The sequence below is a fragment of the Mustela erminea genome, chromosome 1, assembly GCF_009829155.1.
Source record: "Mustela erminea isolate mMusErm1 chromosome 1, mMusErm1.Pri, whole genome shotgun sequence".
Lineage (NCBI taxonomy): Eukaryota > Metazoa > Chordata > Mammalia > Carnivora > Mustelidae > Mustela > Mustela erminea.
This window is the reverse complement of record NC_045614.1, coordinates 2,830,529-2,857,378: the sequence shown is the minus strand read 5'-3', so window position 1 is coordinate 2,857,378 and position 26,850 is coordinate 2,830,529. Positions and strand designations below refer to the sequence as shown.

The window sequence follows — 26,850 nt, the reverse complement described above, 5'->3', positions numbered from 1 at the left end:
TTCACCTTGACCTTTTTTATTTGCGTTTTTTAAAAACAATTAAATTAGAATACAAATATTAGAAAACCGCGGCCCTCAGCTGCCAGTGCAGCCGGAGGGGGGCCGAGCTGCACAGCCGAGTTTATACAGTAAAACTGAATTTGCCCTCGGCCAGATTGATGTCCCTTTCTTCTTCAGACCTGAAACGGTATTGCTTCCTGACTAGAAGAGCTCTGTTTACACAAAGGAAATTATTCTGGGGCTGGGGGGGCAGCAAGGAAAAAAAAAAAAAAGCAGAACAGAACAGGGCAGAGGCGGTGGGAGAACCAAGCGTGGCCTCCAGAGGACAAGGATGCTGGGCGGGGGGCCGGGCACCCAGCCGCGGGTTCCTGGAGGCATCGGGGGCAGTGGTGGGGGCCCCCCCCACGATGGCTGGACCCCTGAGGCCGGGCGAGTCGCTGGCGGGTGGCCCTCGGCCCGGTCCTGTTGGAAGACGAGTGTGAGGCTCCCGGGGGGGTGGGGGGCCAGGCAGGCCTCTACCCGTTGGAAAACCCAAGAGCAAGAAGAGGGGGAAGGAGCCACCCCACATGGAGAGGGTGGGGGGGGGGTCCCTGCTGCCCCTCCGGAAGTGGCCGCCCGCCCCGCCCGCCAAGGAGGGCCGGCGGCAGCGGCGTCTATGGACACCTTCGCTGGTCCGTAGGGAAGTTAACCTGAATTGGAGTTACCGAGGTAGCTGCTAGGAAACGGAGACCCCCCCACGCCACACGCTGCCGCACCCTGGGGCCCCCGCCTTCCAGGGGGGGTCCTGGCCACATGCTGGGTCTTCAAAATACCAAATTATTGCACTTTCAAAAAATACAACACATCTGTGGCTAAACCCTCCCTGGCCCCTCCCACCCCCCCCCACCCCTGTGCCCCTGCCCCCCCCCCCCCCCCCGCCCGAACCCACTCCATGGCTTCTTGGCTAAAATGCTCCCTGCTCGGCGGTGCGCTCCAGGGTCTCTGGGCGAGAGAACGTATTTGCAGAGAAAAAAGAGCAAAAGGAACAGACGAATGTCAAAGTCGTGGCTGCTGCCAGGGAGGGGTGCCGTGCGCCCGTCCGTCTCCCCTGCTGCCCCCACCACCCCCACGCGCCCCGTCCCTCTGCACCCGCTGGAATGGTCCCTGGATGAGGCGAGGTGGGCCGGGGCGTCCGCGTGCAGCTCCCGGGTCTGCCCGCTGCTGCCCAGGGCCGGCTCAGGCTCCAGGGCTCAGGCTCTGGCTGGGGGAGCAGCTGTGAGGGCGGCTTGCCTTGTTTTTAAGAGTTTGATTTTTTTTTTGTGGTTTCTTTTTTTTTTGTACTTTTTTTTTGTCATTTTACTTTTTTTTAATCCTCCGATTGGAGAGTCCAGAGGTACAGGTGCCAGGAGCCAGGGAAAGGGGTGGAAAAACAAATGAACAACAATAAAAAGAAAAAAAATCACTCCTCCCTCTGTAGCCCGAGGCCCGCCTGCGCCCCATCCGCGTGGTGAGCACCAGGAAAGTTGCGTGTCCAGCCGGTGGCGGCGGCGGCGGCAAGCAGTCAGCAGGCCGACACCAGGCCCTTCGGAAAGGGGCAGCGTCGCTTGGGCCGGGGGCCCTCCTCGTCCTCGTCCTCCTCCTCCTCGTCCTCGTCCTCCTCCTCCTCCGAGGACGACGAGCTGTCCAGCGTGAGGTCCACCACGTCGGCTCCCGGCTTCCCGTTCTCCACGCCACCTGCCGCGCTGCCACCGCCACCGGCGCCCCCCAGCGCACCGCCGCCACCACCGCCGTTGACGTTGGGGGCGGACAGGAGCCCATTGGCGTCCGAGGGGCCTGAGGGCGACAGGGGGTGGTGCTCAGAGCGGGCCCATGGAGGCCAGCGAGGGGCAGGGGCCGGGACGTGGCGGGCGATCGGACGGCACGGAGGTCTCTAGCCAGAGCCCGAGCCCCGCCCTGCCCGGCTCTCGGGGGGCCGACTCACCCAGCACGAGGATGGGACACTGAGGACTGCAGCTGCGCTCCTTCTCGGCGCGGATCGGGCACCACGAGCCGTCCACCAGGTACTCGATCTCGTCCGCGTCCTGGCACTCACTCAGGATCTTGGAGAGGAGCCTGGAGGGGCGAGGAGCTGATTCCCGGGCCGGCAGGGCCACTGTCACCCGGCCCTGACTGCTTGGACTCCCGCGGGACACTCGCTAAGTTAGCTGCTTCCTCCTCCATGGAAGTGGTTTCAAGACGGCGCCCACCAGGGCCTGGGGACCCCCTGCCCCGCGGGGGGAAGAGGCCTGCCTGCACCGCGCCCCGTGCCTATGGCTGCCCCCTCTGGCCCACGGCCCCCTACCCTCCTGTCCCGTCCCCGCACCTCCCTCTCTGCAGACCAGACGCCAGGCGCGCAGGGGGTGGGTACTGCTCACAGCCCCCTGGAGAGGCTCTGGGGCAGGGCAGGAAGCAGAAGTGGGGGCACTGGATTCTCACACACCACAGCAACCCCAAGGGAGCACCCAACGTGAGCCTGGCCCGGCAAGACACACTCTGGCCTTGGGCACTGTTTCACTAAGGTACTCGGCCAGACCCATTTTACAGATGGAGAAACCGGGGCCCAGGGAGGGCAGGGAAGCTCCCCGAAGCCAACGAGGCCGAAAACCAGGCCACCTGGGCTCCATTCCTGGCTCTGCCCCTTCCCGGTCACGGGGCCTCCACCTCCCCACCAACTCCAGCGGCCGGGAGGCCCACACCGGGCCAGGTCCTGTACAAGGGACACACGTGCCCTAGCGGCAACGGGCCAACCTGGCCCCCAGCATCTGTTCCAGGTCAGAACAGTGCCTGCCTCCATGTAACTTCAACCGCCTCAAATGCAGTCACAGGGAGGGAGGCCCTTTCCTGCTCCAGGACACTCCCCCGGGCCACTCACAGACCCGCCACTCCAGGGTTGCTCCACAGTGTTAACACAGCTCTGCCTGCCGTGGACGTCTCCGCCAGGACGCCCCAGTCCGCAGCGCCTCTTGCCCCCCGCAGAGCCCAAGCAGTAGGAGCGTCTCTATCTGGCTCAGGTCCCACGCTCCCCAAGCCAGCTGGTATTCCCTGAAGGCAGAGTCTGGGACACAGTCCTTAGGGAGACCCCAGAATCACCCAGCTCAGAGCCAAGGGTGGGACAAAATACCAAATCCTCAAAGAAACGGAATAATCAAGGACCCTGCCTCCAGGAAGCCTTCCTGGCTATGTCTAGGCCCCATGGGATGCTGGGACTGTGGTGTACGGGGCACAGCCACACCCCCTAGCCCCAGGCCCATCTGCCCTTGGAGCTGTCCAAGCTGCTGCCACTGGAGCCTGGGTGACCCGCTCGAGGCCTGTGGGGGTGGGGGGAGAGGCAGGCACAGGGCCGCACGGCTGCCAGGCCAGGAACAGAGCAGCCATTCAACCCTGGCCCTTGTGCCCGGCCCCAGGGGCCTGCTCACTCCACCCAAAGACCAGACGGCATGGGGACAGTGGGGCACAGCGGGGCACAGCAGCTCAGCCCCTCCAGGGAAGGGACCCAGGCTCAGAGCTGGCCCGGCCGCCTATGAGCTGGGCATGCCTAGGACAGGTGACTGTCCCCTCTGAGCCTCAGTCTCCTTATCAGTAAGGTGGGGAAGATCCAGGCCCACCACGTCTCAGTACAGTTGGGAGGGATGGCTTGACAAGTGCCCACGTTCGAAGGTGAGCGCTCGAATGTGGCACAGACGTACGCGAGCCCCTGCTGGCCGCGGGCCATCCCTGGGTCCCCACACGCCCACATCCTGCAACACGCATCTGGGCTGCACAGACTTCTGGGCACTGAGTGTGGCCACAGACCCAGCCAGCGGCCGCTCCCTCCCCGCCCCACCCCCAGCACCGGGAGAGGACATGGGTGTGGCTGGCGTCTGGCCGGAGCTGCCTGGTCAGGTGCTGGGCTCAGTTTCTGGAAACCTAAGACCTGAGCAAGGTTTCCCTTTTGGGGAGAACAGCCATTCTCCCCTCGTCTCCCTGTGGCACGGGGAGGGCCTGGCCGCATGTGGGCGCCACCTGGGACGCAGGGCACCTGAGAGCAGAGGCGGGCAGACGGCTGAGCCTCCCACCTCTCGGAGCGGAGGACGAGCTGGAGGTGGCACCAAGCGCCGTGCGGGGAGCGGCTCTCCGGCTCGTGCAGGGCCCATGAGCTGGGCTCTCGGGGCCCCTGCTTTGTTGGGGAAGAGCAGACTCCAGGTCTGCGGGGTCCTGGGCCCGGAGAGCCTAAGCCAGCGGCCTCTGCCTGCACCGCCAAGGCCCTGCAGAGCCCCACAGGGAGGACACCCGCTGGCCCTGTGGCCAGGGCTCCAGGGCGGCCCACAAGCCTGGGCGGCAGGGTGCCCGTGGGACCCCGGGAGGAGAGGGCCGCGCAGCCGGCAGCCTCACCCGTCGATGACGAGCTGGTCGTAGGGGGCCGGCTTGTCACACACGGGGCACGTCCAGGTGGGCTTCTTCTCGTTCATCTGCAGGTAGAAGACGGCGTCGAAGCACTGCAGGTGCGCGCAGGTCTCGGCGCGGCAGGGCACCGACAGCCGCATCTTCACCAGCTGCGGGGAGGGGGGCGGTCAGCGGCCCTGGGCGGCCGCGCGCCGCAGGCAGGTGGGGACAGAGGGCGCGCGCGTGCCGACTCACCGGGCAGATGAGGGAGACCCGCACGCCCGTGGTGGCGATCTCGCTGTCGGGGTCCAGGCGCAGCTTCTCTTTGACTGCGGAGAAGGGGGTGGCCGTCGTTAGCAGAAGAGACAGAGGCGTCTGCGTGGGCGGAGCTAGGAGGCAGGCGTTTCCAGCATCCATCGACGCCAGGGCAGGCAGCGGCAAGCACCCTCAGCCCCCCCACCTCGGGGAAGACGGTCCACACACGGGGCACCTCACATCCTCCTCCCAGGACGAGCCACACGGCTCGGCTCTGGGGCTCGGGCCTGCGAGGGTCACCTGCGAAAGCGCCCTGGGCCGCGGCGGGGTGTCTCGCGCAACCTGGCAGGCTGACGGGGCAGGCCGGCCCACATGCCCACTCCGCTGCGCGTTCTCGCCGCCCACGGGCCTCTTTCGGAAAAAGATGGAGGCAAGGACGAGCCGCCCACAGGGATGTCCGCTGCGACCGTGCGCTCCACGCCAACCATCCCCGAGACTTGGTGAGGAGGGGGACGGGTCGCTCCAGGAAGGTTCTCGTGGCCACCACACACGGAGCCAGGACACAGCGAGGCCCCACTCCTGGACACCCCCAAACCCAGCAGGGGCAGAAGGGAGCCCACGAGCGCGGCCTCTCAGGTGACCAAGTCGACCTAACTTAGGAAGAGCTGGCCGGTGCCTGAAGCCAAAGGCCGCATGCAGAATGCCCACAACAACACACAAGGCCCCTTCGCAACGGTGAGCACGGGGCTGCCAGAGGGACCGAAAGGAAAGGCGCACAGAGCGAACTCCAAGGCAGGTCCGCAGGGCGCACGGGCTCCCTCTCCGGACTCTTTGAGGCTCGCCCTGCGTCTGCCCCGCTCTCCGTGGGAACGGAGAGACTCAGGCCTGACCCCGGAGCTGCCCCGCCTTCCTCCGCACAAGCCCTGCAGCCCCTCCTCCAGAAGCTGCCCAGGGTCCCGAAGGTCAGCCCTTCACATCCCCACGTGAAGTCCCAGCGCAGGGCTCGCCTCTCGGACGGAATGCCAGCGACAGACTCAGGTACGTCTGGTTTTGAAGCCAGGCCCGCTCCTCCCCGGCCGACAGAAGAGGGTTCAGTGCGGCAAGAAGGCCACAGGTGAGACAATCACGGGGCTTCCCGCAGCGACCAGAAACCCCGCGGCTGCCGGCCAAGCTGGGGGCGGGCTTCCAAGAGGAAACCAGGCCATCCGTGCCAAGCAGGAGCCCCAGTGGTCCCACACACCCCTCCCAGGCCTCCGCCAGACCTCCGGGTGCCCTGCCCACCCCCCTGCAGGCCAAGGCCTGGATGAAGCCCGCCTGGCCCCCATGCCAATGCCTGTCCCCTCTGGTCACATTGGCCAGTGAGAGGGTGATGCACAGGCTGGGGGGCCGGCTCTTCGAGGAAAGTGGGCTGGGGTGCATAGGTGGGAGCCCCACCACTCTGCGCCTCAGGGTCCCCAGTGGTCAGATGGGGACATCGCCTAGTCCCTCCGCCCAGGGCTACTATGAGGATTGGGTCAGAAGACGCAGCGAACAGAGAGAAGAGGGCTTTCCTCTGAACAGAGAGGGCCAGTGGCTTGCCTGAGGCCACACAGCCATCGCACACGTAGACGCAAGTCGAGAAACAGGACTGGTTTTGTCTACCCATCCTGGCGGTGGTTCACTTTCAACACTCCCCGTGTCACCCCTCCACTGCCCCCAACATCGCTGGTCTGGGCTCGGGCTGGGCTCCTTCACCCGGTACCTGCAGCTGTGAATCGGGTCTGCTCCTGCCCCCGGGGCTCCCGGCCCCCACCCAGGAGTCAGAAGCAACGGCCTTGAGCACCCATCCCCCGGGATCTTTCCCAGATGCTGTGGGGGTGACCCCCATGTGCCCGCCCTGCCCACATGCCCCCAGACCTGGCCCCGAACCACCACCCCAAGTGGTCCCGCCTCCCACGTCCCTGCCTCAGGGCCTCTGCGCGGACTGTTCTGCTCCCCTCCTTGTGCATCCCCTGGGGTGACACGCGGGCCCCGCAGCTCACCCAGCGCCTTGCACAGCTCTGGGTGCTTGACCCCGATGGTTTTCAACCTCTGCAGCAGCTCCGAAGAGGTCAGCTGCCGCACCAGGTACAAGGCCACGGAGTAACTCTGGGGGCAGAAGTCGGGAAGGAGCAGTCAGGCCAAGGCGGGGCCTGCAGGAGGCCGGGGTGGGGGGCAGGCGGGCGCGGCCCACCTCACCTTGCCGTAGTTCCCCCAGGTCACGGTGATGCGGTTGGTGGCCGAGGACAGGTACATGAGGTGGGTGAGGTTGATGGGGCGGCAGGGCCTCTTGGGTTCCACTCCCGGCTTATTGGAGGGGTAGTAGCCCTGGAAGCAGACGCGGGGGCTCACACCTCAGAAAGGGGTTCTGTGGCGGCCCCCCTGCCCCGTCCCCCACAGCGGCCCAGGGGTGCCCACTCACCGGGACCGAGCAGTAGCTGTGGTTGACCTTCACGGCGATGTTGGGTGGGTACTGGTCCTCCTGAGGGCTGCTGGTGTCTGAGTAGCAAATTCTGTAATGACAGCGCGCACCGTGAGGCCAGCAGGGGCTATGCACAGAGGGGTGACCCGAGGGGGGATGGGCGCAGGGCCGGCGTAGGGCCGGCGTAGGGGCCATGAGGGCTGCGTCCACGTGGCAGGGGCGCTGCCTTGCCGGACTGCGAGAGCGGCTCTTTGGGCCCCGGATCTGGCCTGAGCGAGGCTCTGTGGTGACGGTGCACAGGCAAGGACAGACGGCAGGCGGCGAGGAGGAGCAGGGCTCCACCTCTGACCACGGAGAACCTGAGACGCTGTCAGGAGGGTGGCGCTGGGGCGGGCAGGGCCGGGCTCCGGGCACGGGGTCTCCGGGCAGGCCCAGGCTTACCTGAGGACGACCTGCACGGCCTTGATCCCGGGCTGCAGTTCTCTGCGCGGCCGCGGAAGCAGAGGGGAGGAGAAGAGGGCTCAGTGAGGCAGGAGAGCCCTTCGCCTGGGCTAGCCAGACAGGGACCCCGCTACCTCCCTCGGCAGCCGAAGACCTCTGGGTGCTGACTGGAACGTTCTCTCCTGCTTACTCACTGTGACCTGGGCAGAGGGCCTCCCCTCTCTTCACGAGGCGGGGCGGCTGTGGGGATTTACTGAATAGGTCGGCGGGCGTAAGCTCGGCACGGCCATGGGGCGCCAAGCGGCTGCTTCAGTGGGGAGTTACGTCTCAGCAGACACTGGGAATGGCAGCATCGGGACAGCTACGGGCATTACAACTAGGGGAGTCCTGCCATCAAGTGGAAAAGGGCCAGGGATGCAGCTCAGCCCCCAACAGGGCCCGGGACACCCCCGGGGGGCATCCCCCGCAAAGAGGGACCCAGCCCTGACATCAACAGTGCTGAGGGGAATCCTGTTAAAAGGGGGACAGCGGCCCACGTCTGGAGGCTGCAGATTAGAGGCAGGGAGAGCAGGCAGTCAGGCGCACGGGGCTTCCCCGTCCCTCCAGCATGGGGCACAGGGTCAACATCGGGTCTGCAGAAGGCGCCCCTAGCCCAGCCCCTGGGTGGCCCAAGAGCACACGGGCGCAGCGGCCGCTGGGGAGGCCAGCAGGGGTGCGGGGCGCAGCGCACCTGGAGTTCCTGATCAGCTCCACTTGCCTCGGCGTCAGCGCAAAGATGCACGGGCTCTCCTGCAGCTTCTCGCTATTCTGCGGGACTAAAGACATACTCAGCGTCAGGGTGATGTCCAGTTCCCAGGGAGGGAGCCGGCCCCTCCTCAGAGGGGAAGCAGGGAGCAGGAGGCTGAGCCCCCCCCAGGCAGCCAGGCCCGTGGGATGGAAGCAGGGCCACTAGGGACGAGGGTGCGGGAAGCGCAGCCCCTGCTGGTGTCACACCGCAGCCTATGATTCAGGGAACACCCCTAACCCCAGAAGGGCCCCTTGGGAAGCAGAAACCTTCTTAACCCTCCGGGGCTCAGGAGTCTCTAAGGAAGACAGAAGTGCTCAGCCCAGGGAGAGGAGCCTGCCTAGCTGACGGGAGGCAGTGCGACAGACTACATGCCCTTGGGCCAGCTGCTCCCCCTGGGGCCTGTGAGATGCCAGCAACAACTCTGTCCCCACCTCACACCACTGTTCTGGGCACCCGGCAAGTGTTTGCCTGTCTTTGTGGTGCTTGGCACAGGCCCTGCAAGGCACTGCCGGAGGGGACAGAGACGAGCTGGACAGGGATCCCACCTTGGGCATTCATGGTCAGCGGAGGACGCAGGCAAGTGAAACTGCCCTAATAGGCTCCCAGTGCAGAAAACAAGAGTCACGGAGCAGCCCCGCGCACAGCAGAAGACGTGAGGAGGACACAGGGACACCACACACAGAGCCACACTGGCACTGTGCCCAGTGGGTGCAGAAGTAGAGGAATGTCTGCCAGAGGATGGGGACCATGGTGGTGACAAGCTGGCTTTTCACTGTCCATTAAAACTGCATTGAGAACCCCAGGGGTGACCAGAAAGTCTCTGAACTGAACAAGAAGACACAGTGTTGCAAAACCTGGGAGGGAGCAGCTAACACAGCCGATGAAGGCAAAATCACAGTCTTAAATGCTTCTCCTAAAAAAGACAGAAAAAAGTTTCAAAAGATTGACTCCTCCACAAGAAACTAGAAAAAGAGCAAATTAAAGCTGAACTTATCAGAAGGAAGTTAAAAGATAAAAACAGAAAGTCAGCAACAGAGAAAATCAATCAAGTCAAACTTCTTAGATAAGCTACCAGAACAAACAATAAAAAAGAACGCAAGCACACCCACTGCCAGAAACAAAAGACAGACAATAGAAATAGATCCTACAGTCTCTTGGTTTAATACAGGAATGAAACCAACAAACTTATGGCAATAAATCTGATAACTTACATGAAATAGACAAATTCTTCCGAAGTTGCAAATTACCAAAACTCGAAATGTGGGAGGCTTGAGAAGCCCTTTATCACTTAAAGAAGCTGAACTCATAATTAAAAGCTTTTCCTCAAGGGCACCTGGGTGGCTCAGTTGGTTAAGCATCTGCCTTTGGCTCAGTCATGATCCCAGGGTCCTGGGATGGAGTCCCGCATCAGGCTCCCTGCTCAGCAGGAAGTCTGTTTCTCCCCCTCCTGCTGCTGCTTCCCCTTCTCGAGCGCACGCATGCGCTGTCAAATGAACAGATAAATAAAAACTTAAAAACAAACAAACAAAAACTTTTCCACAAAGAAAACTGCAGATCCAATTGCTGAGTTCTAATATTTAAGAAACCATGTAAATAAACTTCTCTGAACTTTCAGAAAACAAAGAGAACAGCAAACTCACTTCACAGGGCTGACATGACCCTGGTATCAAAACCTGACAAAGACTCATCATAAAAGGAAAATTACAGATAAACACCTCCCATGAGCACAGACACGGAAGTCCTCTAGAAAATATCTGCAGATATCCAGGATCTGGGGATCCAGCCCGGGAATGCGAGGCGGCGTTCTACTCATCTACTAGCCCGGCTAAAATGAAAGAGGGACAACTCCAAGTGCCCGCAGGGACGTGGGGCGCGGGCTTCTCTGCCACAAGCACAACCCTTCTGGAAAACTGTCGGCTAACGAAGGTAAACATACACCCAAATGAATGGACATGGGGCTACAAAAAGACTTGCCCAACAGTGCTCATGGTAAACTTATTCCTAAGATCCCTGAACTGGAAACGACCTGAGTACCTACCAGTGGAAAAGCAGAAACAGACGGTGGTGTGTTCACGCGGTAAAATAAAACGGGTGACCTAGGAGAGTGCAGGGGCAAATCTAAGATCAGGATGGTGAGCCACCGTCAGAGACGCCCGAAGCACCCACTGCACGTCCACTAGGCTGCACCCCCAGCAGGACACTAACTCACAGGGGAAAGAGTCAGAACGGGAGCCGCCTCCGGGGGGTGTGACCAGGGACGCTGGAGCAACGGTGAGGGGCTTTCCAGGACGGACGTGCTCTGTTTGCTGGCATCTGGGTAACTGGGGTACGTTCACTTAGTAAGACTCCAAGTTCACACTAAGTATCTGAGGACCTCGCTGGATGTAAATTCTGCCTCAATTTAAAAACGCTGGCATCTCTGCTGAATTAGAAGCACCTGACTGGCTCCGTTGGTGGAGCCTGCAACTCCTGATCTGGGGGTTGTGAGTTAAAGCCCCATGGTGGTGCAGAGATGACTTAAAATTAAAATATTTTAATTTTTATTTTTAAAAAGATCTTGCTTGTTTATTTGGGGTGTGGGGTAGAGAGTGCGAGTGGGAGCCCAAGACCAGGGTGAGGGGGAGGCAGGCTCCCCGCTGAGCAGGGAGCCCGACGCGGGGCTCGATTCCAGGACCCTGAGATCATGACCTGAGCTGTAAGCAGACGCTTCACCAACGGAGCCCCCAGGCACCCCTAAAATTAAAATCTTTAAAAAAGAAACTCCCACCAACCACACTGAAAAGCTGCCTGATCAGGAGACGAGGCGCGAGAGCAGGCCATCTCGTCCCTGCCACGCGCACGACGTGGGACACGGGAGCCGCGCCGAGAGGCTCCCACACGAAGGACGCCCAAGGCCTGCAGACAGCCCTACTCAGAACGGCTTCCACCAGACGGCCGATGCCCCAAAGCCGCGCCTGCCGAGCCAGCCTGGCGACGATGAGCTCCGGGACAGCTGACGGAGGACGAGCATGGGACCCTGACGCGGACAGCGAGGAACCCGGGAGCTCTTCTTGCTCTGCTAAGGGGTAACCTGCGAGATGCTTCTGCCAGCTGAAAGCAGCCGGTGCAGGCAGGCGTGCACCACACCCGGGCTCGGGTCACCCTCAGAGGGAAGGGTCTGGGCAAATGCAGGTCCGCTCATCTGCTCAAGGACGGCCACGGTCACCTCCTCGGAGGGACTGGGAGAGGCAGGGAGCCAGCTTTCTCTGAACGGCCAACCTTTCCAACAGTGGCGTGACTGCTGTTCCTACAAAGGGCTGGAGCGCAAGCAGTCTTGGTTTTAGTGAGACACGGTCTCTGCCTCAATGTCCCCACTCGGCCTCGTACCACGAAAGGCACCAGAGACAGTCAACAGACAGATGGGTGTTGCTGTGTGTCAATACAGCTTGGTTTAGGAAAACAGGCAGCCTGTGACGTTGGCCCCTGGCCCTAATTGGCCCACCCCAGCTCCAGAACCTTCTGAACTCCAAAACCACAACAGAAGATCACCTATTTAAAACACAAACACAATTTGGATTTAAAACCAGCTCAGACTCAGAAGCCAGATCCCGGGGTTCATAGCCCAGCTCTGCCTGAGGCACACATCCCTGCCCCCGCCCCAACCTGGGTGCCCTCTGTCCACGGGACACAGTTCCCAGGGCCCAGATGTGGGCCCGTGGCTGGAGCTCAGCAAGGGCCGACGAAACCGCCAAGCTGCCGCCATCAATTCCTGCTTGTCTGCCGAGGGCCTAGCTAGTCCCCACAGAGTCCTGGTTGGCGCCCTCGAGGACAGCTAACTGGGGGGTGGGAGTGCACACAGGCCCAGACATGCCCCAACAGCCAAGGGGCAATTACTCCTTTTTTCTAAAAAAAAGATTTTATTTATTTATTAGACAGAGATCACAAGTAGGCAGAGAGGCAGGCAGAGACAGAGAGAGGAGGAAGCAGGACCTGCTGAGCAGAGAGCCCCATGTAGGGCTCGATCCCAGGGTCCTGTGATCATGACCTGAGCCGAAGGCAGAGGCTTAACCCACTGAGCCACCCAGGCTCCCTGGGGAGGGGGAGGCAATTATTTCTGATGGGGTAGGGTGGGGCTCCCCATACCTAGAGGAGCTGCGAGGGCCGAGTGGGAAGCAGAGAGCACCACCAGTGACCCTACCCGCCGGCCAGGGAGTGCTGTCCCCAGAAACAGAGCAGGCAGTGGGCATGGTCACGGGAGGCCAAGAGTCGGGGGTCCCTTCTAGGGCTGCCACTTCTAGATGACACCCCCGCGGGGATGGCGTTCGGATTTTCTGCTGTGCCATGGGCCCCAGGTGGCTGACAGCTCCCTCAGGAAGCCAAGCAGCCAGTGGGAGGTGAGCCTCAACAGGGACACAGCACACCCTGCATGGTAGGATGGAGGTGGGGGGGACCCCCAAACCCCAGCCTCCATCACCCACTGCCAACGGCCCTCCAGCTGCACAGGGCTGGGCCGTAGGCTTCATCCACGACTCCTTGCACCCAACCCACAGCACCAACTCCCAGCTGGCTCCGATTCTGAAACACACTAGCAAGGTCCCTCCCCCACCACCCCTGCCCCCTGATCTGTATGCGACCCCTGGCTGGCCCCCTGGCTCCCCCAAGCTCACCATCTGCCACTTGAGGGATGCTGTCCTCACCCCTAGTGGTCTGGATTTCACGGCCACCTCCCAGGCCACCTCCTCGTGTTCCCCATGTGCCAAGGACATCCTGCTTCGGGGCCTCTGTGCTCAACATCCCGTCTTCCAGAAGATTCCTCCCCTAGCTACTTAGATGGCCTGATGTCTCCGAAGTCCACTCAAATGGCGTCAGAACGACAGACTACCCTGATCGCCTTTATTTAGAAGCTGGAAGCCCCCCACAAGGCCCCTGCCATCCTGGTACTGCCCGTACCTCCCCGCCCACTCGATTCTTCTCTACAACACAACTGGGGTGCCTGGGTGGCTCAGAGGGTTAAAGCCTCTGCCTTTGGCTCAGGTCATGATCCCAGGGTCCTGGGATCAAGCTCCGCATTGGGCTTTCTGCTGGGCAAGGAGCCTGCTCCCCCCACCCAGCCTGCCTCTCTGCCTGCTTGTGATCTCTCTCTCTTCCTGTAAATAAATAAAAATCTTTTTTTTTTTTTTAAGAGTTTATTTATTTAACAGACAGAAATCACAAGTAGGCAGAGAAGCAGGTAGAGGGAGGAGGAAGCAGGCTCCTGGCCAAGCAGAGAGCCCGATGTGGGGCTCGATCCCAGGACCCTGGGATCATGACCTGAGCCGAAGGCAGAGGCTTTAACCCACTGAGCCACCCAGGTGCCCCAATAAATAAAAATCTTTAAAAAAAAAAAAAAAAAAAAAAATCAACATAACTTCCCAGTGTCTCTGGCTCTTTGCCAACACCAAACTGACCCCAAAGTGCCTTTGCTGTGTCCCACAGGCTGCCCCAAGGCTGTGGGGGGGCCCTGCGCAGGCTAGGATGAGGAACCCATCCCAGGCCTCAGAGACCCCCAGGAACGAAAGGGAGGGAACCCCCTGCTTCCAGGTCCTCTGGGAGGACTGGGAACTGGCCTCCGGCTCAATCCAAGACACCAACCGAGGAGCCCAGCATGACCATCTCCGCCCCGGCTGTCAGCCCACCGTGCAAACCACCACTAGCAGAGAACACTTCCTGGCCCGAGCGGATGCTCCCACCATAACGGGGAGCGGGGCAGGTAAAACAGTAGTTAGGGCACAGCCACTGTTTCGGAGGGCCACACAGGCAAGAACAAGCTGAAGCCTCCAGCAGGGGCCTGATGCTATGTTCTACGACACACACACACTTTCACAAAAGTCACACACCGAAGGAGCGTCAGACAACGCCAGACAACGCCAGCTCCCGTCAGCTTCACAGCAGCCCCAGGCCGCTCCTCAGCTCCTGCACTGGGCGCCTCCTGCCCTGCTCCCGCTGTAGATGTAGGGAGGGAATGAACTGACCGGGCCCCAGTGTTAAAGAAGAACACCAACAAATGAATAAACCTCGTCAGGGCCGGAGGCAAGGCCATGGAAGCGTGGGGGGTGGCGAGAAGGTGAGGGAAGGCGAGGAGGAAAGGAAGATGAGCTTCAGGTTAGGTGACCGGGGTGGAAAGAGCCAGGCAGCGTCTGAAAAAGTGGGACAGACAGAAGGTATAGCACGTGCAAAGGCCCTGGGGTAACACTGGGCCTGGCGTTTCGGAGAACTAGCAAGGCAAGGGGAAGGGAGAGAGAGACGAGAGCAGGGAAGAAACCAAGCAGAAAAGTCAGCTGGTCACGGGAGGGTTCTGAACCGAGGAAGGACACACTGAGCCAGCTATTTTAAAAATTTCCTCTGGCTGCTGAGGGAGACTGGCAATGTGGAGGAAGGAAAGCAGGAAGGCGGCTGTACAGGTGGGCTGCGGGGAGTGGGGGAAGGCTCCGGCCTGGGAGCTTGGCCCACCTGCCCCTGGAGCTGTGAGGCCAGACCCGGGATGCCACGGGACCACCCCAGCCCCAGGGCACAGGAGGGACCCGAGGACCCAGAGAGAGCACACCCCTGCATGGGGGCCCCAATGGGCCCATGGATGCACATAGGCCCTCTGCCTCTGTGTACCCCAGGGGCTAACACCCACCTCAGAGAGGACCCCAGGAAACGAGACCCAGGAAAGCTCACCAGATCCCGCCCGCGAAGCCCTCAGGGCAGTGCCAACCGCCCCACTCGCCCCCCGGCCCGCGCAGCTCCCACTCGCCCCCCCGGCCCGCGCAGCTCCCACTCGCCCCCCCGGCCCGCGCAGCTCCCACTCGCCCCCCGGCCCGCGCAGCTCCCACTCGCCCCCCGGCCCGCGCAGCTTCCGTTCTCTGGCCTAGGCCTCCCTCTGCTCCCACACCACACCTCCCTCCAGGCCCGACCACTCCCGTTCTGGAGCCTTCGCTCACTGCCACACCTGGGCCTGCTCCTTCCTCGGTCAGGCTTCTGGCTACTCAGCCCTCAGGTCTGGAACGGGCACCCGGAAGCCTCCTACCTGCCGCCTCCCCACGAATGTATCCCCGAAGCTCCCGGCCCCGACGCCCTGGGGAAGCACAGCGTTCCTCTCGGGGCCCATTCCTTCACCTCTAGTGAAGCTTCCTGGCCAAACACGCCAGGGTGGAGACCCCACATCTCCCCTGCTGCTTGGGTGATGCCAGCCCAAGGCCGGAGAGGCCGGACGAGGGACACACGTGTGCCCTGCCTAACAGGGCAGCCGCTGGACCAGCAGTCCCCAGCCAGTGCTGGTGCTGCCACCCTGCAGGGCATGGAGACAACCAGCAGACCCTCGGGAGCTGTCCCGACATGGGGTGGCTCCTTCACTCTGCAGAAGGGACCCAGCCCCCCAGCCCGAGACACTGGCCACAGGACACGGCGAGCCCCACGGAGCAGCACTGCACCAGGTCGCGTCTCCTTCCTTCTGCCCGTAATCTCACGCCTCACGCCAGCCTCTCCTTTCTCCCACGCACCCTGGCGGAGCTCTGGGCCTCCTCGGTCACACTGCGGCCGCTCACAGCCTAGGTGGCCGTCAGATGGGCTGCGGTGGCATGCCCAGGATGGCGTTCCCTGGCTCCCCCGTGGGTTCTGCGGGGGTCAGGAATCAAGTGCCCTGGAATGGCTCGGACAGCCAGGCCCTCTGAGCTAAGAGACCTGAGGTCCAGAACCTTCATGTGCTTCAAAATGGGTACCCCTCCCCGCCCAGAGGTGCAGAGCACCGAGGACTCGGGGAGGAGTGAGAGTCGGAAGATGGCTAAGCCTGCGGCCCCAGGACCCCATCCTCGGGACGCTGTGTGACCTTGCGTCAGTTTCCCGATCCTTCCAGGGGCCCGGCCCCGCTGGAGCAGATTGACCGTCTCCTCCCAGCTCCATTATCCTCCTCCCCTCCCCCAACCCAAACATTCCTCTCCCTGAGATTTATGTCTCCTCTGCGCCGGGCGCACTCTCCGACCCGAAGCTGGAGCCGGCCAGCAGCTCTTCCGGGGAAACAGACCAGAGTGTCTGGACCTCGTTCTGGTCAGCGGGTCATGGTCAGGAGCGAGGGGGAAGGGGACGCCAGCTGAGCCCGAGCCCGGAGAAGCGACTCTTGGGCAATGCCAGCACTGCACAAGTCACCACAGGGAGGCCCCCAGGTGGGGGAGTGGGCGGCCCAAAGTGCTGGCCTCGGAACAGAGGGGACCAGGCGTCTTCCGGGCCAGCTCTGCGCTCCACGAGGACTCTCCCTAGGGACCTGGCAGGCGCGGGGGTCCCTGAGGATGCAGCCCCAGGGAAGGGGTACCTTCAGGTTGGGGCAGGGAAGTGGGTGGGACCAGGGCAGGGCGGGGTTGGCCTCTTTGTTCTGAGCCGCCAGCAGAGTAGTTCCTGGTGTAGACAGGGGAGCAGACTCTCCCGGAGATCAGGTGACTGGGGTCCCCGGGGGCTCAGGGCAAAGTGATGCATTGTGGGGCGGGAGTGGGATCGGGCCATGCAGGAAGGAAGCTCGTGGTCCAGGCAGGGGAGGGAGGCTGCTGGCCCCCGAGTTCAAAGTCACCTCTGTCCCCCGCCCAGTGCCAAGCCTGACTTACTGCTTCCCAGTGAAAACCCAGCCTCCCTACTGTAAACATCACCCTTGAGTCCTGAGGAGCCCGAACTGCGTGACCTTCAGAGCCAGCCAGCCCCAAGGCCCCCAGAGCCTGCTGGAGAGCCCCTGGGCACAGGGAGAGAACGAGTTCCACCACACAGAGAGGGAAGTGGGGAGGAGCGGAGCTAGGGCAGGGGTGGGGGCCGTCCTGGAGAAACTGAGGAAAGGGCCTGGGCTCTCCAGCCCTGCCACACCAACCCCATGCCAGGGGCTGCCAGGCCAGCTCACTCCCCACCTGGGGGCCGGCGACCACACTGCCAGAGGGAAGGCAGGAGAGGACAGAGCCTCGGGTTGAAACGGAGCTTTGGGACTCCAGGGTCTGGAGCACCAGGAACTCCTTCCTCCACCTCCTGCGGCCTCACCGGGACCACTGCCCCCTCACCCAACCTCACGAAGCTCAAGGTCTACAGGAAGGAGGAAAAGAGGCAGCTGCAGTCCCGCTTCCCCGCAGCTAGGGCTGGACCGAGTGGGCCGGCTGGCGCAGGGCTGGCGTGGAACTCACCATGCACAGAGGGGCCCCTTGGCTGAGCAAGACGGGATGCTGGGTCAGCAGGAGGGGCGGGAGAGAACCACACAGCAGGGGGCGTGGCGGCAGGGGCATGGCAGGGCCATGACCTTAGCCACAGTCGGCAGAGACCAACTCACAACCCAGGCCGGAGCCTGGTGTGCAGCAGGGGCTCGGTAAAGATGCGGGGGGCTGAGCGGGAGCCGTGGATGAGGGCCACAGTGGAACAGCCCAACCCACTGTGCCCACAGGCACTCAGGGCACCTCTAGGCCCTAAGCGAGGAATGCCAGAGCGAACCCTCCCCATGATGGGGAGCCCTACTTGCTCCCTGCCGCGTCCCCAATGTGGGGCTTCCACAGGCACCCCTCCGCAGGCCCTCAAGGGAAGAAGATGGAAGCAGCGAGAATGACCACGAGAGAGGCCTCCCAGGACCAGGCGGGCACCTGGTCAAATCCCAGGGGCCCCAAGAAGCCCGTGGCCCTAGACTTCCCTGGCACGGTCTCCTCCAGTCCCGGCAGTGTCCCATCTCTCGGGAGCACACTAGCAGCTCCCTAACCAGCGGGCCCACGGTGATCAGCCTGAGCCCACTGGCAAGGCTGCTCCCAAAGCTGCCCAGCAGGAAACAAGCTTTTTGTGGGGGGAAGGAAGGAAGAAGGTCAGACGCAACTTCCAGCCTTTCTGCCACAGGGAGTGAGAGCCTGGAAGCCAGCATCCCTGGTGGCCCCCAGTGACACCCACCCACTTAGGGTGCAGCCTGGTATGGTCCCAGGCCACAAGGCACAGAGCTGGCCTATGTGACCGATGAAACGTGGAACACAAAGACAGGCTGCTTCCAGGTGGAGATCAGAGAAACAACGTGGCTTCCGGCCGCTCCTACACGTACTGCCTGTCCGCACACGAACCCTCCCACCCCCGCGTCACTGGTTCCGGAGGAAGCAAACCACCATTCCACACTGTGGGGATGCTTCCACAGGCCACAGAGCCCGCACGTCAAGAACCGAGGTCTCCAGCCAACAGCCAGCAAGACACCGAGACCTGCCAGCAACCATGTGAGAGGGCAGCCCCCAGCCCTAGCCGGGCCTTCGGATGAGACAGCCTCCAGCCAACAGCCCGACAGAGACCGCACCAGTGTGCACGCATCAGGACCACTCAGCTAAGCCACTCCCGAGTTCTGACCCTCACAAGCCAGGTGTCTGGGATGCTAAGCTGCTAAGATTCAGGCTTATTCACGAGACGACCCTATAGGTCGCTAATAGAAAGACCCAGAGGTGGCTCCTGCGCTTCCTGGGAGGGAAAGCTCCTCTGTGACGCCTTGGCTCTCACTGCTTCCCAGAAGACACTCCGGGGCGGTGACGTGCTGGCCACAGGCACTGGGGAGAATGCAGAGGGGGGGACCCCCACGCCCGCTCCCACCCCCGGGGTGGGGGCAGACTCACCCAGCTCTGTGGGCTTCAGCAACTCGTCCAGCATGTTGAAGAAGGGCAGTTTCACCAGACGCACTTCTGGCTTGAGGGTCTTGGCGGGCAAGCGTCCAAGTCCATTCAAGTACTTCCCGTAGAGCACGGGATAGTCAATGTTGGGGCCCGAGAGGGGAGTCCTGGGCACCGTGCCAGCCCGGTCGTAAGTTGAGTGCATGGTCAGGGGGTCCATGGGCCGGTGGGGCTGGGGGACAGGCTCTGAGCTCTTCTTGGCGTAGCGTGTCTCGTACAGCTCCTTGATCTTCTTGAACAGCTCGGGGCTACAGTCAAACTGGACCAGCTGGAGGGCCCGGGTGACGAGTTCGTGTTTAAGTCCACTCTTACTCCGGCCAACAAAACCCAGGAGCATCTGAAGATCGGAGACTCGGAAACTCATCACCATGTTCTGGGGAAGAGTAACAGCAGGAACACACGCTCAGAGGAGACACAGCCAGATTCAGGGACTGCGATTGGGGCAAGGGGCTTCCTGGAGCCACCTGCGCCCTAAATGGGGGGACAGCGAAGTGAGAGCCCATCGGGGGCTGCCTGGCCCTGCCCCCAGGTCCCCTTCACTCTAGCCGTAGGAGCAGGAGCCCAGGAGGAGGAGGAGGAAAAGGCTTTGGCCCCAGGCCCACGGGCCCAGGCTCAGTCCCTTCCATGCCTGTGCTCAGGCCCCCGCTCACCCATCCCCGTGATGCCCCCTCCCCAGCTCAGCCCTGCTCCCCTCCTCCTCTTCAAACCTTCCTTAGCACTGCCCACGCAGCAAAAGCTTCTGACCGCCCCCCAGCACACACCACTGCCTTCTATTTTAGGTTCTCTTCTCCCATCTTCAAGCCTGAAAGCATCCCCAGGGCAGGGACTGGGAATCTTGCTTTACCCGTAAACAACCTCAGCCACTCCCTAGCCAAGAACACTAACGGCCTCTCGGACCCTCAGTATCTTCGTCAGGATGACAGGATCCACTTCGCTGGGATGTGGGAACGACCAGAGGAGGTAACATACGGAAAGCAGAGTAAATCAACTTTGGCCACAAACATGTTTTCCCTTCCGTCTGGAGGATGGGAGCCACGACTCAATAGTCATCACCTGCCAGGAGCCGCACGCGCAGTCACATACTTAACTCTGACTCCTAAAACACCACTGCCAGGCCCGGGGGAGCTCCACGTTACAGCCAAGCTTCACACCTAAGCCTGACTCTAAAGCCGGGGGCAATTTCTGTCCGTCGCACTACGGGTGTCCACACAGAGCTGAGGACAGGCGAGCGTCAAACGTCTGCTGACCATTTCAGCAGGCCCTCCTCACCTCGGTACTGTGGATGTTGGGGCTAGATTGTTCTCCAGGGTGGGGGTGTCCTGGGCGCTGTGGGGTCCTCGGCAGCATCCCTGGCCTCTGCCCACTTGACGCCAGGAGCCCCCTCCCCAGTCCCATGGTGACAATCACAAATGTTCCCCAGACACTGTCCAGTGTCCCCTGGAACAGGATCGGCCCATCGAGAACCGTGGACCTGAGAGAAGGCTTTGAGAATCCAGCAGCCCCAGAGGCTGTGAAGTGATCTGCGGCGCAGTGACGCAAGTGGTCTGGCAGGGTCCCTCCAAATCGCTCAGACCAAACACGGGAGTTCAGCTGATGCCAGTGTTTTCCTTGGGGCGGCCTGACCATGGCCCGGCCTCGGGGAGACTCTGGGACGCCAAGGGGAGGCACGCTTCCCCACATGCTACATAAGCAAAACGTCCTTGAAGAACGGATGGGCCAGCGGGCTTTCAGGGCCACCCACACCGGGCCCCAAAGCGGGCCTGTGATGAACGAAATGTGGTGGGAAAAAGACGCTTCCAGCGGGATGGGGAAGATGGGTACCAGTGACGAGGGTGCCTAAGGAAAGCTGGCTGGCACCGGGCAGGACGGCACCCAAGGAAATCCATAAAGCCCTTAAATTCAACCTGAGAGCCTGACAGTTGGAGGTGGGTGGGAACCCTGCCAGGGTGTTTACGGAGCGGTCTCAGTGTCAGAAGGCTCTGGTGTTGCCCGTTTCCTGGTTGCCGAAGGGTGAGGCATGGTGTCTGACGGCAGCACCAAGACTCAGGGGCCCTGGGTCCTCCGTCAGGCCTCTCTACACATTGGGCACCTCATCTAGCCGCGAGAGATGGGAACCCTCTAAGAACACTCCCAGCCATACATGAGGCTCCCACAGGCGGCGGAACGGCTGTCAAGGAACCAAACGACAGACAAAAACGTGAGCGACTGCCCCGTCCTGCCTGCAAAATCTCAAAAGGGAGCCTCTTCCTGCAGTGGGGCCTTCCTCCGGCTCCCAGGCGACAGACGTGGAGATCTATCATACGCCAAGCTCAAGGGCTCTCCCCGGCGGTGAAACGCACCAGCATCCACGCCCACCAAGCAGGTGAGAAAACTCAGGCCCCATGAAAGAAACGGCTGGCCCAAAGCCTCCGTGTCAGTGGCAGAGTCCACTGGACTCCCGCGGGCACTACCTCCCACTCCCACCCAGCTGTCTGGAGGACCTGAGGACCCTTCCATCCCAGCACACCCCCTGCCTCGGGACCAAAGCAGTGAGCTGGCCCTCGGAGAGCCCGGAACGCTTGTGAAAACAAAGACTTCACCTTCCTTGGCCTGACCTCCTACCTGGAGCAGAGAAAATGGGCTTGCAGGCAAGATGTTTCTTCTGGAAGAGGCCCAAGGCCTTGGAGGGGAGAGGCGATGTCACGTGGACGCTGCCTGCCCTCCACGGCGCTAAAGGCAGGTGGGCTCGGGGTGCCGAGTCCGACCACAACACGTCTTCTAACATCACCCCGCCCCTGGGAGCGCCCTGCCCCCGCCAAGGCCTAGCCCTCGCACCAGGCTGGACATCCAGAGGGGCCGCGAGAGCATCCTGGGGCACATCCCTCAAGCTGCCATATGTTCACGACTCGGATTTCTCAGCAGCTGCCATCACCAAGGAGGCTGCCCTTGACACTGGGAGGGGGACAGCGTGAGAGGGGCACAACCGTTCCGGAAGAAGCCCCAAGCGCTTTGCAAAATCACTTCCTGCCTTGGCTTCATCCTTCCCTGCCTCCCTTCAGGTCTGTTTATAAACAGCACCAGGCCCCGATGGCTTCCATGGTCTCAGCTCCGGGCCTGCTTGAAGCAGTGTGGAAAAGCATCAGGCTGGGTAGGTCTGCTGGGCTTAACTGAACCGGCCTCGCATACAGGTTCCTTGGAACATGGGGGAAAGTTAAGGTCTTTATCTCCAGGAAATGGGAGATCGGTGAAAAATGCTACCATCCCAAGGGGTTCTCAGCCTGCCTCTCCCCCAAGCCCTCTGAGGGGCCACAGCTGAAGAGTCTGATTTCCAAGTTTACCAACAAGCTCCCCCCTTTCTTCCCGCGGACCAGCCAGTTTTGCACCCCAAAAGATGCAATCTCCAGCTCCTAGCACGAAAGGCTGGGTAAGCACCTGGAAGAAGGGAACGCTTCAATGACGCGTCCGGCGCTCCACAGCGACAGAGACTAAAGGAAGGCTCCCGAGGCTCAGAGCTAGCTGTGCCACTGAACGGCGGCTCCCGTTCTAGAGAACTTGGAAAAAGGGTCAACTTGATTTAATTGGGATGGGGGGCCCCAGCCACCGGAGGGTCAAGTGGAGTTCATCAGATCATATTTCAAGGCCATGGATGGGGCCTTGAATTGAGTCCCTACCCTCTGGCAGGGGTGGGGGCAGGGGCCGGGGCCCAGACTCACAGAGTCACAGCCCCCTGGGACTACTAAATTTCAGGACTCCAGGGGACCTCATGCCCACCGGCTGCCGCCATGGACTTGCAGAGTTCAGACTTCTGCATCTCCAGGGCAAGTCCCAATTTCTCAAAACCCTAGAGAAGGGCAGAGTGTGTAGTACAGGCATTGAGGTGGACGCTTCAGGAGGAAGGGGGCTCCATTCCAGATCTCCGAGGGAAGGGAAGGGAGATGGAAGGAGAGAGGGAACAGGAGAAAGGAAACATTTACAGGTCAGGACCCTGGGGAGGGGACCAGCGGGAGGGCGGGGGCGGAGCCTCTGTCCAGAGGAGGTCCAGTCCCCCACCTCCCTGCCACCAAAGACCTTGAGTAAACTTCTCGGGGAGGAAGGGAACAATCCTAGTGTAGTCTGGGCAAGGGCTCTGGAGCCTCACCGTTGGGAAGGCACCTGGAAAAAGGTACATCCCTAGAAGAGGGATGGCCTCTATGGGATGTGGAACCAGAACCCCAAAATGGAGTATGAGAGAGAAGCACTGAGAGCACTGAAGAAAGAGACCAGGGACTCTCCATAGAGCAACACAAGAAACCAGCAAAATAGGAGGAAGCCTCTGCAGGCAGAGCTGGGGTGCGTAAAGGGATCTGAAGTAGGGTTCAGGAGCTGTGCGGAGGGAGCACGACCATCTCGGTAGACTCACTAGGGCATACGGGAAAACAGTCACTACGGGGTCTGATCTTGCTAGTGTAAAGTTTAGAGACCCCAAGAGCAGAGTCCAAAACCTCACAGATGTGGTCCAGAGGGTAGAAAGGGGAGGAAGGCAGAGCCCAGGACCCAAAACTGAGGAGAGAAGGAGGAAGGCTTTAAACTGGGAACAGGGGTCAGGACTCCATCCCAGGCAGGAGAACAAACTCGAGTGACACGGTGCCCACTCCGAGGACAAGAGAGATGATGCCAGGAGGGGGCGGGGCTCTGGGACCAACGCGGGAGCAGAACTAGGGGTCCAAACTCCAGGCCGGGGTACGAACCCCAAGAGCACACTGTATTTGGGGGCCTTCAGGACGCCCTCATCACCCCGGATGGTGGAATCGGTGGCAGAAGGGTCAGGGGACCCTTCAGAGGAGGAAGTCGCCAACCCCAGCTGGCCTGCTGGGTGGGGAGTCTGAGACCCAGATGCCAGCCCTCGGTGCCAGGGGGGGCGGAGAAGCGAAGACGCTCCCCGCAGCCCACAGAGCAGGAGCCCGGCTCAGGGCGAGGAGGGGACGAGCAGTTCAGCCCGTCATGCTGTCCGGGGGAACTGTGCCTCTAGCTGGGAGGCGCGGCCCTGTCCCCCGTGCTTAGGGAGACTGGACCCTAGCCACTCGGGCCGCGGGGGGGGCGACCCCGCCCCAAGCCCGGGAACCAACCCCCAGCGCGAAGGCTGGGGTAAGGTTTGGGGGACCCCGCCCCCGGCCTCCCCGCCCCCCGCCCGCACCCGGCGCGCCAGGGCCAGGGGCGGGCGAGGGGGCTGGGCGGCGAACCGCGACCGGGCCGCGCCGTGGGGCCCCAAGAGGAAGGCGCAGACCTCCGCCCGCCGCCCGGCCCCCGCCCCTTCTCCCGCCCGCCCGGGCCGGCGCCGCCGCCGCTCACTCACTTTGGCCTCCACCAGCTCCGCCGCCATCTTGGCCACCAGCGTCCCCCGCGCCGGGAGCCCCCAGCCGTCGCGTCACGTGACCGCCCGCCACTCGCGGGCGGGGCCGTCGCGGCGGCCAATTAGCACCCGGGCGCCCTCCTACCCCCGAAAGGCGCGCGCTGCTGCTCAGTGCGCAGGCGCATGCGACCGCCGCCCGGGCCTCGGGCCAATCAGGGCTGCCCGACACCGTCTCCCCCACCTTTTCTCCCGCGGCGACCACGCCCACCCCTCGCGGCGTCTGTCCACTTAAAGGGGCACGAGCTCCGCACAGGTGGGGGCGCGTGCTGGGTCCCGGGCTGGGAGGGAAGGAAGATGAGAGGGGGCGGCGGGGACAACAATGCAGCCAGGTGCAGCGGCCCGCGCGCGGGGAGGGAGGCCAGGTGCGCGCCCGGATGCCCGGCGGCGTCGGGGGAGGGGACGGGGACTCCGGCGCCGCGGCCGCCAGCGCGTGCAGCCGGGCTCCCCGCCGTCCAGCACCGCACAGCCGCGGCGGGCCCGGCGCGGTGCACATCCGGGTCCTGGCGCGGCGCCCCCCGGGCTGGCCCTGGGCGGGGGAACCAGGACCTCCCCCCCCCCCAGCTTCCCGCGGCTCTCTCTGCCCCGCCCCTGCGGGCGACCCTCTGCGGGTCCCGCCTCCCCACCCACAGTAACCTTTGGAATCTGCACGAACTGGAGCCTCCCCTGCTCTAGAGCCCTCCTCGGCTCCCCAGCGCCCGCGAGCAGCGGAGCTCCAACCTGCCTGCGTCCGGAGCAAGAGGACAAAAACGTGTGTTCCAGGCGCGCCCGGCCGGCTCCGTCGGGAGCGCGAGCGCCTCTGGACGGCGGGGTCGTGAGTTCCAGCCCCACGTTCGGGGGCGAGTTGACTTGAGAGATAATAATACTTAAAAATTTTTTAAAAAATGTATGTTCCAGGGCTCGTACCCTGGGTTCATGGTTCTCAGGGCAGGAATTAAGAGAAATTGAAGGAAACACTCCAAATCACTCAGTTACAAAGTATGTTAGTGTGATTTTTTTTTTTTAAGATTTTTTTTTTTTTAATTTAGCGGAGAGAGAGCCCGCGCACGCAAGCAGAGGGAGGAGGAGGCAGGCTCCAGCTGAGCGGGTAGCTGGCCGGGAGGCTCCATCCCAGGACCCTGGATCATGACCCGAGCGGAAGGCAGAGGCTTAACTGACTGAGCCACCCAGACGCCCCTGTTAATGGGATTTTTTTTTTTTTAAGTGAGAATGCAAGAGAAAAAAATCCACCATGATGAAAATATAAAAAATTTTAAGACAGAATCCAACTCCAATTGGCATGACTTCACTGACCTAATTTTACAGGATTAAAAAATTAAAAGATTTTATTTATTTGTCAGAGGGAGAGAAAGTGTGAGCGCAAGCAGGGGGAGCAGCAGGCAGAGGAAGAAGCAGGCTCCTTGCTGAGGAAGGAGCCCCACCTGGGACTCGGTCCTAGGAGCTGGGGATCAGCTGAAGGCAGAAGCTTCACCGACGGAGCCACCCAGGCGCCCTACAGGGTTTGTTTTATTATTACCACCATATTTAAGTTTTTGGAACCATTTTCAGACTTGCAAGAAATCCCAAAGATAGCACAGAGTCTTATCAAGCCTTCCCCCAGTGATAACGTCTAGTCTACCAGAAACACCGTGTGTTGTCAAAACCAGGAAAGTGATGCTGGTACCATACAGTGCCCTCAGGTACAGATGTTTCCATTTCTCCGGTTTTCATATGTACTTTTTGGTGGCGGTGAAAGCCGATCCCATGTGTAGATTCTTGCCACTAATGGTTCAAGGTGCGTTCGCGGTATGACCGCTGTGTTCTTAGAAGGCTCCGTAAAGGGGCGCCCCGGCTCCCACCGGCTCCTCTCGGGACCTCATCTAAGTGGATTCATACAGAATTTGTTCTCCTGAGTCCGGCTTCTTTGGACGAGCGTGATGTCCTCGGTCCATCCGTGTTGCAGCCGGTGCCCGTGTCCACCCTTTTTGAAGCTGCATCCCATTCTGCCGTGCGGAGGGGCCACGTTCCGTTTCTCCGTTCGCCCACGGACGGATACTTGCGGTGCTTCCATCGCTCGGCTGTGCTGAATAATTCTGCTGTGAACACTGGGGGTACAGATAGCTCTTTGAGAACGTGCTTTCAGCTCTTTTGGGTAAATACCCAGAAGTGGGGTTGCTGGATCACGTACGTGGTAGTTCCGTGTTTAAGTTGTTAAGGAACTGCCCTATTGTTCAGGACGGGGGCTGGTGCAGTTTCCATTCCCACCGATCATGGGCAAGGGTTCTGATTTCTCCACGTTCTCAACAACACTTGTTACTTTCCGTGTTTTTTTGTTTGTCTCATTTTTTTTTTTTAAGGTTTTATTTACTTGACAGACACAGATCCCAAGTAGGCAGAGAGGCAGGCAGAGAGAGAGGGGGAAGCAGGCTCCCTGCTGAGCAGAGGGCCCGATGTGAGGCTCCATCCCAGGACCCTGGGATCATGACCTGAGCCAGGCAGAGGCTTTAACTCACTGAGCCCCCCAGGTGCCCTTGTCTTTTGTTTTAATAATAGCCAT

General features: G+C 61.5%; 1 protein-coding gene across 2 annotated transcripts; it reads right to left on the bottom strand.

Moving 5' to 3' along the window:
- Window positions 1-24,369, bottom strand: PIAS4 (protein inhibitor of activated STAT 4). 2 transcript variants are annotated; one of them, XM_032306321.1, is made up of 11 exons: window positions 24,261-24,369; window positions 18,896-19,322; window positions 8,247-8,331; window positions 7,517-7,558; window positions 7,076-7,166; window positions 6,853-6,981; window positions 6,657-6,762; window positions 4,636-4,709; window positions 4,390-4,550; window positions 1,961-2,091; window positions 1-1,812 (listed from the first exon to the last, which is right to left on the bottom strand). In XM_032306321.1, the coding sequence occupies exons 1-11, from the start codon at window positions 24,285-24,287 to the stop codon at window positions 1,541-1,543; spliced, it is 1,545 nt and encodes a 514-aa protein (XP_032162212.1). In that variant the 5' UTR covers window positions 24,288-24,369; the 3' UTR covers window positions 1-1,540. The 2 variants fall into 2 exon arrangements, with proteins under 2 accessions (XP_032162212.1, XP_032162222.1); XM_032306331.1 differs by having other exon boundaries at window positions 4,390-4,466.
- Window positions 24,370-26,850: the final 2,481 nt, after the last annotated feature.